Here is an 11,297-nt window from a genome sequence, read left to right on the forward strand (position 1 = left end):
ATAAATGATTCACAGTAGATTTTATATTTCGATTCATCCATGTTTTCTACACACATAAACAAAAAAGTAATATGTAGCACCCCTAATAGCATTTTGGTATGCTCTGAAATCGTCAGCATGACGTCAGTGTTTTGCGCAGAGAGGGTGCGCAGTACACCAGTTTTTCAACCGACGCCATGTTGGTGAGGTGGATTGACAAATACCTTGGATGAAACCCGCGATTTCCAGCACGGAATGGAAGCGTAACTTCACGTCTAACGGTTACTTTTGCACCTACAGTTAAGTCTAGTCGGGCAGAAGTATTCTGGCTGGGGGAGAAGCCACGGAAAAACGGCGAACATGGCTCTCGAAAGCCTGTTCAGCAAACCCCAACCCTTGGTTAACAAAAATTGTGAACCAGACACACAAAACGAAGAATCTGAGCTCGCTGAGAAAGAAAGGTCGAGTACCACCCTTCGGGAATGTTGCTGTAGACGTAATTCTAACGATTTTTCGCCTTTTCTTCCCTTTTCCAGGCTCTTTGTTGAAGAATTTGATGTTATTCATTGTCTAAGAAGGTGATGTGAAGGGTGACATAAATTATGCAAATGAAGCTATTTTGAGAACGGCAGTTCTGTGGTCACGTGACATTGGTAACAAGACACCCAATTATTTTGCACGGACCAAGGACTGAAACTAAAATATCCCCATCAAATCAAAACGGTCTACCATTAGCATCATCTTCAACATTTGCTCAACTGTTGTCAGCAGTAGTTAATGATTAGCAAAATGAAGATTTTGTACATCATTTATATCGGTTTGCTGATGACTTTTGACACAATTTCAGACAATGAAAAACGTGACCTAGGTATGGTTTGGATGCAGCACAGACATAATTTGTCCTTGGATGTAGCAGCAATTTTCAATGAAAAGGTTTGGGTTTCCTAAGGCTTTGGAGGAGAGCAGAAAGTGTTGCCATTTTCCATGGTCTGATGCCCCAACCCACATACAACTGTAGGTCTGCATGCAGTTTTACATGTATGTAATTAACTGTATGATAATGTACCTCACTCATCATTTCACCCCACACTAGTACATGTCACTGCATGGTGGATGCTTTCATTTTCTTTAAAAAAATGGCTAATCTGCAGAATCCATCATTCAGATTCAATGTGCCCTCCTGCCACAGTGACCCAGTGTGCTATGTACATGTACATTGACCTACACTTGAGACTTTTTTTGATGAATTGATTTCAAAATGTTGCAACAATACTTGGTGATACCAGTAAAATAGGGAGTTCAGCTTCATGCTTTCTCCTGTTGATAGAACCTCATTGGTTGCACTTAAGAACACTACAAATATCTCTTTTGCTATTCTGTAGTCCACAGCTAGATGTCAGCAACATATCAAAAAGAAAAAAAAGGGTAGATACAAATGTTTTGAACCAGTAAAAAAATTACAAGTGCCATTTACAACATAAACTTACAGTAAAGGCCATATCCCCTAAGGCACCAAGTAAACACCCCTCACCTTTAACCTTAAAAGGGACTGATTAATTTGGTGGAAGCCCCAATAAAAGGTGAGCGCGACTCTTATCTTTTTATGTTGCTACAATGAATAGCAAGGTGCATGTCTTTCATTTATTGATTTTGAACTCGCAGACCTCCACACAGTCCCCATTGAAAAATGAAAATTATTACAGCTGCATGAGGTCAAAAGCCAAAGTTCAATATTTGCATAAACAGCTGTTGATGTTCTTTGAGCAAAACAGAAGAGACACAGACAAGGCAACAAGCCATTTTTCCATTCGCAATAACCTAATAAGGAGATCAATCTGTTTTAGCAATTTAATCATTTGAAATCATTCGTAAATTCCTGTAACATGCAAGACAATATTGCCAACCAGTTACTTTTGAAAAAAAAAAAAGAAGATGTACAGCAATGGGAATATACTAATCTAAAGATTTAATTATGCTGTAATACCGGTACATGCACTTAACTCAAGGGACCTTCTTCGGTCCTGGGTGAAAAATTAAAAAAAAATGTTGGCATGAAATTAAAACAGCAGAGATGAGAGAATCCTAACATAACCTCTTGCATTGACACTGAGCCAAGCAATCAAATTGTTTGAATGGATACTTGACAGCCTGGGTGCCAGGGACAGAATACAGGCCAGCCTCTTGACTCCAGGACCAACAAGTCCCCAAAGAAATTTTACAACATACCCCCTCAGTTAAGACCCCGAGCTTCCTGTGTAACTGGGGGCTGGTCTGAGAACAATCACATCCAGGCTATTGGTGACATGAGTCTAGAAAAATATAACAGTCCTAGCTCTAGTCCTTACAAAGGTTTATGAATAAGAATTTGTTGCATGGTAAAGGTGTGGCCTTCAAAAACTAAAAAATTGGTCCAATAGACAAAGAGAAGACCAAAACTATAGGGGAATTTTCAGGAAGGAGCATTTCCAAACCTGCTTGCAAGATCTTGCTGTTTTTAGCGTTAAGGTTGACACATTATTGACTCAAAGGTAAACTGAATTCTAAAGCCTTAGTTTTGTTCTAAACAGTGATGTTGCTGACTTTTGTCTAAGGAATTGTTCTTTTAACCCCTATACACATGCATTTCCCATGTTCTCCCACAATCTACACTCCATACAACAGACTCAAAAGTCGGTCTGATGTTTCTATCATTAATACATGTGCTACTGGCATAACTAAAACACCAAAAGCCCAATATGAACAACACAAAGAACTACATGACCACCGTTACAAGCTGCTGCATTCAATCCATACCATACACAATGCTCTTACAACTATTGTAAAAGTGTATGCACGACTTCAGGTAAGCCAAACACTTACTTGATGGGATTGAAAACTAGAAATGTATGTGTTGGCAAGCACATTTGAAACATAGATGTCGTGCTTACCATGGCTTTACGTGGAAGTTGTTCACCATACAAGGTATTGATGAATGTTGTAATGATCTCAGAATAAGCCCAGCTTTACCAAAGTACAGGTTTCCTAGGTTCTCACTCGCGTTTAGCAGAATCTCTACATATTTATCACACAAAAACAGAACAACTTGTTTTCTTATACCTCAGTAACTTTTTGCAACTTGCACGTATCTTGTATGCAGTGTATTGTTGATCACATAATTCCATTCTTACTATCAAGCAGTGTTTGGCATCCCAGACTCCTAGTTCTAGTTACTACACACCATATCCTGATGTACATGCAATGTTATCATACAGTATCATCATCTGATATGAAATGGGTTGCACAGTCAATGATGGGCTTTGGAAAGTTACATAAGCCATATGCTTTAAGCGCCTTGTGTTCAGAAATCCTAGATGTTGGCAAGGGTGTGATAATACAGGAACAGAAAAACAATATTTGGCATGACCACAGAATAACCTGTTAGTCACATTGAAAGATACTGATCTGACATGGTCTGATTGGTTAATACGAATGATTGTTTAAATGGGATGCTGATTGTGCAAAATAACAACTGCTACTGTTGTACCAATCAAAACACTGCTTAACTATTCATGTTGTCTGTTATAGTATCTGTCATGTCAGTGATATGACTAACAAGGAACATTCTTTTTTTCCAACAGCAGGCAAAGAAACACTAATACAAATTCCTAACAAATAAAAAAAAATGAATAAATGCCATTTGCCCTCTGAAGAATAAAAGCAAAAAGAAGTCAATTAAAAAAACATTCCCCTGTCCAAATTTGAACACCATGACATATTGTTCTTTACAAGTAACATGTAACAAGTAACAGATATATGTCTGTAGTTTTTGTTCAGATGACCTTTCTCTTGGCATGGACAGTCAGTTTGCTAACAGTAGTTGGAATCACAAATGATGACAAAGTAGGGAAGGGTACAAAAAATACATTCAGGATGCACACTATTGACTTGTACAAATTAGGTGATTTTCAACTTGAAGACTTGGCTGTTCTTCTGCTGTTATATCCAATGCAAATAGCAAACAGTTTTTTAGCAGTAAGATTAGGCAAAGAAAAGCTATACGCTTGGAGGCCCAGGTTGTTGCAAACATTAAGCTTGTGCATGTCCAGTTTACTTGCTGGAACTGCCAGTTGGATTAAAACTTTGAAAGTACAAATTTCAAGACTTGTAAGTGACAACATATGTATTTCACAAATCTATTAAATGTTAGACATCACGGACTTTCAAGGTACATGTCCCTAAAGCATGAGCCCATAGCCCCCCACCCCCCCCAAAAAAAATGTGGAAGGAGGCCTTTTATTTTTGGTACCACCAATCAATAATAAGAACCAGCCTACATCTCTTAACAAACAACCATTTTCCTCCAGCACATTTTTTTGTTTGCCCACACAGATATCAATATGCTATGGGATGGAGTGGATTCAACGTACTACCCCCTTAACAACTGTCTCATTCTTAAGAAATATATTGAAATTAATACAGGTACAAATGTGTATACAAGTCCCCATATAAAAGCTTACAATTGAGTGAGTGAAAGAGAATGACTAATTTGCTGGGCCACTTGTTAACTGTGCAAACTGTTAGACTCCTTTTTTTTTACTTTAAAGCTATCCTATTTATGCAATATATTATCAGTCTGGATTAAGCACGATAGAGGCTCAGCTAGGAGTTGCTACATAGTGTGATTATCTCTGGCATTTTCAGTGCAATGATGTTATACCTTGTTGATTTTCAGAAGGGAGATGCAGGGAACAGGCCATGAAACATCATATGGACACCATGGGAGGGAGGAAGAGTCAGGAGAAGAAGGGGAATTGGAGGAAGGAGAGGAGACAGAAAGTAGTGCTGCCTCCACAGAGGACACTGGACAGTCTTTTGATGGGGAAAGTTATGATATGCCTGATCATGCCAAACACTCGTATGAAGGTGATGTCCAGCTACAGTACAGAGAACTTGGTGAGAAAGGGTTTCATAATCCATACATGGGGGGCAGTGATGAGTATGCAGAGGAGGAAATGCCACTACCCCATGGTCACCTGCAGCCAATGAAAGACCAGGAGGACTTTGCTCAGCCAATAGGAATGGGGGAAAGCGAATTGAATGTTTCAGACTTGTTGCAGAGTGATAATCAGATACAGGGTGGCAATGAAAATGTTCCCAGCTCCCTTAACTTTGATCAGGATGACTTTCAGGCTCAGCCAGAAAACTTTATTGACTTCTCACAAACTACAGGTGATGAAGGCATACCTGGACAGTTCGATAATTATACAGTGGACAGTGCAGAGGACATTGTAGATAGCATTCTAAGGGAAGCAGCTAAGCCTCTTGCTCCAGAAGAGATAGAGCAACAATATAGGATTCAAGAACAGGTTCAGAGTTTTTCCGAGAATGAACAGAGACTTGTTCAAAACATAGCTGTTGATGAGGGTGAGTACGAAGAAGAGGACCCACATAGTGAAGAAGATCATAGACATGTCTCCCAAAGAAGATTAGATGAAGAACGGAAAGGTGTCAGAGGGGAAGAAGAAATAGTCCAGGGAAATGAAGAGGAACTGAATAATGCTGAAGTAGTTACAGAGGATCACTATAGGGCCAGAGGTCGACTTGGTAGAAAACAGTACACTGATGAGGCATATGAGGAACATGGAACTGTAGAAGATGTTAGTGATGATGAAGGGGAGTACATGGAAGAGGGGGAAGAAGACATGGATAGGGATGAGAACCCAGGAACTGAAGAACATGGACATCACCATGATTCTGAGGAATCACACGATGAGGAGGGTACTGCGGACGAGTCTTCAGAGGAAAGTGAAGAAGAGAAGATGGAACAAGACGAACCAAAGGCACCCTCACCAGTTCAAAGTGAGGAAGGATTAAAGGAGGCTCAAGATGATGATTTGGAGGAGGGAGAGCTAGAGGAGGGAGAGATTGATGATGATGATGAGCCCCAGGAAGCAGCCCCTCCTCCTGAAAAGAGACAAAAGAGAGAGTCACGAAAGGAGAGAGCAGAAAGAAAGAAAGCAGAGAGAGCTGAAAGGAAGAAGAGAAAGGAGAGAGAAAGGTTGAAAAGGAAACGTGACAAGGAGAAAAGAAGAGCCAAGAAAAGGAAGCACCAATTCAAAACCACTGAGAAGGAGCAGAGGTCCAGATCTCGGTCTCCAGGCTTCCATGGGTCCAGTCCGTCATACAGTGACCACAGCCACTACAGTGACTATGATGAGTTCAGCTATGGGAGACAAGGTGGTGCCAGCAGGAAGAGAAGGAGGTCGGGGTCACATCCGTACGACTCTCCGTATGAGGAGGACTACTTTGACGACTTTGAGGGATTTGGTGAGTTGACCTGATGTGCAATTTTCTTCTTGTTTTTTTGTGCAATGTGATGATTGGTACTTCATGCAGGCAATGTTGAAACTTGTATATTTTTGGTCTCTTCTTTGCTGCAGGTCGATCACCACAGTCACAAAGGGACAGTTTTGGCCCCAGGGGAGGCCGTGGGAGAGGCCGTGGGCGAGGGAGGGGCAGGGGGAGGGGTGCAGGACCCCACGGGAGGGGCGGCAGTATGATGTCCATGCTGGAAGGGGATGACATGGACATCAACATAGCAGCTAATGAAGGGGTAAGGATGCATGTAACATTCCTTTTCATCATTTAAAGAACAGATTGTAAAGGACCCAGAATGATTCTTGTAACAGACTTTTAGACTGGTAGGATTTTTTGATGTAGGTTTGTCCCAGGCAAGGTAACCATCTCATAATGTCTACTGTCCTTTCTTACAGGAGAGTTTTGCTGGCCATCACAGAGGTGGGCGTGGTGCCCACGGCGGCCCAGGCAGGGGGCGTAGCAGGGGGCGTGGCACCTTGGCAGGGCCTCCAATGAAAATGCGGGGCAGACCCAGACCCAGAGTGCTTTGTAAGTTCTGGATGGAAGGGAGATGTGCCAAGGTGAGGAGGCCTTCGGCTATCCAGTCAATACAATTGGATTCTGAAGTTTGGGTGATCCAAAGATATGTTTGAAATAGTATAAAAAGAGTATTTGCTTTGAAAGACAACTGTTCAATGCATGTCTGACAATTTTCATGTTATGTAAATTTCATAATGATTGATATAGACATCCCAGAATTTTACACCGGAATATTGATGATGTCAAAGATTGATGATATTATTGTCTCGATACTGATGTTTGAAATCATTTGTTCTTTTGTCTCTGGTGAAAAGTGTACTATGCCAATTTACAATGTATGAAATTACTGTATGTTATATTGTATTTGCCTAGGGACAAGATTGTACCTTCAGCCATGATGCTCAACCTTACAAAAAGCAAGAGATGTGCAAGTTCTACCTGCAGGGCTATTGTGCTAAAGGGGAACACTGCCTCTTCATACATGATATCCTTTTTCACATTACCAGATGTAGAGTGAAAAGAAATTCGAAGTGATCTCAATCTCTATTATGGTTGTGACAAAGAAGGCAAATGCTATGTACAGTATTTACAACTTCATTGTACCAGGGAAATCCCCCTAGCTCTTATAGACAAGCACAATGAACTGTGGACCACAGCTTAATGTCCTGTTTTAAGGACTGTGACCCTTTCCAGTAGCATGCATGTCAGGTGAGTGACATTTGGCAGGATTCAAACTCCAAACCTCTTGGTCCATCGGCCGGGTCACTAACCACTGGACAACGCACACTACCAGGCACCATGTACATTGTTGTCTGTTTTACTGTTACTTGCCTTATTGTCCTGTGTAGTTAACAAAGCATTTCAGAGTCAAATACCACATTCCTCACCCAAGGATTCAATTAGGAACTGAATTGAATTCTAATGATGTCCATTTACTTTGTAATGCCACAATTTTTGCTTCCTTGACTGTGTCTTTACGTTCGTTCCCTTGCAAGTTTTACCACACGGGCAAGCCATGCTATCAGGATGAAAACTGTCGCTTCTCACATGATCCTCTGACAGAGGAGACAAAGGCACTGCTCGACAAGGTAAGCTCCAAACATGAATCTGGTCTGAACATTTTCCAGGGTCTTTGTTTTTCATAAGGCGGCTCGTTAGCAGCAACTGAATATCATTAAGTACATGACTTTTAAAAATAAAGCAAGGTACTGTTGAAATGGACTAACCAACATGTTATTCTATGTGCTCAGTACCTGGCGAGAGAGCAGGAAGACCAGGAGCTGAGACGACAGGAGCAGGAGCAGCAACCACCGGATAACGAGCAAGAGGACCAACTGCCCCCTCCCCCTCCCATCATGCAGCAGGAGCCCTACCGTGGTCCCATGCCCCCACCCAAAGGCGTGGGCCTTCTCCCCACCCCCAACATTCCTCCTGACCCCCATGCCAATGACCCCAAACCTAAGATTCCCTCGCTGTTCGAAATAAAAGTGGAGCCACCAAAGAAACTCATGTAAGTAAAGCTGTACAGCTGGCATATACAAATGTAGGTTCTTGTTTTTTCTGATGTATAGATCTCACGTACAATATGCAAGTGTCATTTTATATTGCTGTATACTCCAACACTCTTACAGGGCTCAAAATATCACCTACATATGCAGGTTAGTGCACTAGGTAAATTGGAGCTGTATCTTGGAGCCTACCTATACTTTTCCTACACCGATCATATGTACTGGGTTTATATATATGTAGGTGTATGTAGATTTCCATTTGTTGCATCGCAATGTTCCGTTGGGAAAAAGTATTTCAAGTGCTGTCCAAGATGAACTAACGATGTTAATATACAGTATAAAAAGAATAAAAAGTTAATGAAACATCTATTTCAGGCACCGTTTCTTTGGTGAAGCTGTGTCGCCAACCAAGCAGGGTCCTCCCCCCGGTCCTCCCATGAATGTTGCCCCTGGTCCCAGCAGCCTGGACATCCATGCCCAGCAGACAGCAGGCTTCTACCACGCCTTCTACTCCCAGCAGGGAGGAGCCGAGTCTCCGCAAGAAAATGAGGGATGGAATGAAGAAGATGTCAAGCCAATTAGTAGGTTTTATGTTTTTTCTAACCATCTGGTATGCTAGAATCCCCATTGCTTTGCAAACTAAGATTGTTATGAATACTATCAATCATTTCACAATTCACCAATTTCACACTTCATATAATCCTTTCATGACTTCCGACCTTCAACCCCAAAATGCATGTGTTAGTGCCAGCAGCCATTATTGAACTTATCTTAAAATGACTCCACAAAATGGCCGTGAAATGTATTTTACCACATTTTTTTTCCAAGAGGAAATGTACCAATGTTCAAGGTTTTAGCTGGTATTGGTACTTGAGAAAACTGTAAAACCTATTTCACACCTCTTTTGTGTGGTCATTTATAGCTGGGTCAATTCAATATGGCTGCTGGGTGCCTCCAAGGTCTAGTACCTTGGAGGCACCCAGGTTTGGGATATGAGGTCAGAGGTCAGCAAAGGATTATGGCGAAAGTGTTGACTACCATCATTTCTTTACCTCCTGTCATTGCTTGACTAACAGTGATTGCTCTGTGAACAACATAATGAATGCAATGGCATTGATTGTTCTGCCACGACTGTAACATTGTCAATATGCTTACCACTGCCATTTCCACTTCACTTTAACCAGCTGATGATGGGAAAGTTGAGACAGAAGAAGCTAGTGATCATGCAAAAGGTATATGTGATGTTCATTTGAGCATGATCAGTTCATACTGTTAACTCTTAATTTTCTCTGTTGCTCCCATTAGTGATTTATACAACAATTTACAAGGAATAAGGAAATTGTTGGGTGTCTTTTTTATCTATCTAAAGGCCCGGTCACACTGGCCGAACTTTGCCAGAGCGTTCCTTTAACGGTATGGACGGGGGCCGAATTTCGACAACGCTCGTCACCGCGCCCAAAATGTGGGGGAAAAAATGAAAACACGGGCGTTGGCTTAGCGGTGTAACCGCTGAAGCCGGCGTTGCTTTAGCTTTGGTTTAGCGGTAGCGAACGTTGGTTTAGCGGTGACGCAAGCGTTGGTATAGCGGCGTTCTGCGCATGCGGTTTAGCACCATACCGTTGTGATGTGTGTCAACTACGGAGTTGAACGGATCGTTTTGTAGTAGTGCAAGTTCTGTTCTGTGTGTGTGTGGGGGGGACTTTTAGCTTTAATAAACATCATTTTTGTTAATCTATTCTTGACTACGTTATTTACTCAATAATGAAAATAAAACTTTGCAGATTGCAAAGTTCCCCTGTGACCCCAATAAAGTGATTGCCCGTGTGACCCTTCTATGAACATTTTACGTGTGGCCCCAAAATAATTGCACACTAGTGCACCAATCATAGCAAGTCTTTCAGCATCCATGGTGATACAGTTTTACTGTAACTTCCAACAACTTCGATATCATGATGAGGCGGCTCGATTCCAAATGAGCACCTGGTCCATTTCTCACCGTATTAATAGCCGCTCCGACACCTCTATATCAACGCCAAACCAAAGTTCATTGCCGACATGGATCGCTGCTTGAACGCCCGACACCGTTCCAGCAACCCCGTGTCCGCTCGTAAAACGCTTGCAACCGTTCCAGCGAAGTTTGTGCAACGTTTAATCGCCGCCCGGGCAACGCTGGCGAAGCAGCGGTGGTCCAGCGTTCAAGATTTCTGCGTTGGCCTAGCGGACCCAAGCGTCCACGAACTTGCGTCTAGCGATGCCAAACTTTGACTGGGCGTTGGTGGAGCGGGGGTGAACTTTGCCGGGGCGGAAAATTGCCCCCTCCTCACCGCTCGCAATATTTTGTGCAGCTCAAAACTTTCGGAGCGTTAGGAGGGCCCCTCCAGAAACATCAGCGGTGGCCGGGCGTACACGGCGTTGCTTTAACGGGGGCCAACTTCTGTTTAGCGGTGGTGAGCGGTTTCGAGCGGTGATGAATTTTATTCACCGTTCAAGGAACGGTCCAGCAAAGTTCGCCCAGTGTGACCGGGGCTTAAGATACAAGTTTTATCATGGCACAGCACCTTCCCAGGCTTATATAGCTGGCAAACTTCTTGCATGCATCTAACAAGTAGCCTTTTCTATAATTGTGAATGTTTGCATGTTGTATTGTAGATGGTACTGAAGAACAGCAGGTACTTTGCATGAAAATTTGTCTTTGTTGGACCAGATAAGTGGGTAAAGGTGATTGTATTATCATTGTATACGGTGGCACAAAGTTTGGTACTACATTCACCAAGCTTTGTGTGGCCCAAGAGATGTAGTCATTTGAGACCCAATGCATACCTCCTGATTTGATGTTGTTGCCTCTCTGACATGCTTAACTCATAGAGGATGCAAATAAAGAGGAGTCAGAGAGAGAAGGTGGGTGTACATGTAAATGTAATATATGTAACAGCC

General features: G+C 42.2%; 1 protein-coding gene across 3 annotated transcripts in view; it reads left to right on the forward strand.

Moving 5' to 3' along the window:
• The first annotated feature begins 129 nt into the window (after window positions 1–129).
• Window positions 130–11,297, forward strand: part of LOC109469790 (zinc finger CCCH domain-containing protein 4-like) — a 17,105-nt gene continuing 5,937 nt past the window's right edge. The window contains exons 1-9 of one of the 3 annotated variants that reach the window (XM_019768447.1): window positions 130–440; window positions 4,691–6,285; window positions 6,399–6,571; window positions 6,732–6,896; window positions 7,228–7,339; window positions 7,834–7,943; window positions 8,106–8,365; window positions 8,739–8,944; window positions 9,548–9,595. In XM_019768447.1, the coding sequence (XP_019624006.1) occupies window positions 340–440; window positions 4,691–6,285; window positions 6,399–6,571; window positions 6,732–6,896; window positions 7,228–7,339; window positions 7,834–7,943; window positions 8,106–8,365; window positions 8,739–8,944; window positions 9,548–9,595 (2,770 nt within the window). In that variant the 5' untranslated portion in view covers window positions 130–339. The remainder of the gene's footprint in view (window positions 441–4,690; window positions 6,286–6,398; window positions 6,572–6,731; window positions 6,897–7,227; window positions 7,340–7,833; window positions 7,944–8,105; window positions 8,366–8,738; window positions 8,945–9,547; window positions 9,596–11,297) is intronic. The other 2 variants (XM_019768448.1, XM_019768449.1) reach the window with 2 other exon arrangements.

This window comes from Branchiostoma belcheri, unplaced genomic scaffold (assembly GCF_001625305.1).
Source record: "Branchiostoma belcheri isolate BF01 breed outbred unplaced genomic scaffold, Haploidv18h27 scaffold21, whole genome shotgun sequence".
Lineage (NCBI taxonomy): Eukaryota > Metazoa > Chordata > Leptocardii > Amphioxiformes > Branchiostomatidae > Branchiostoma > Branchiostoma belcheri.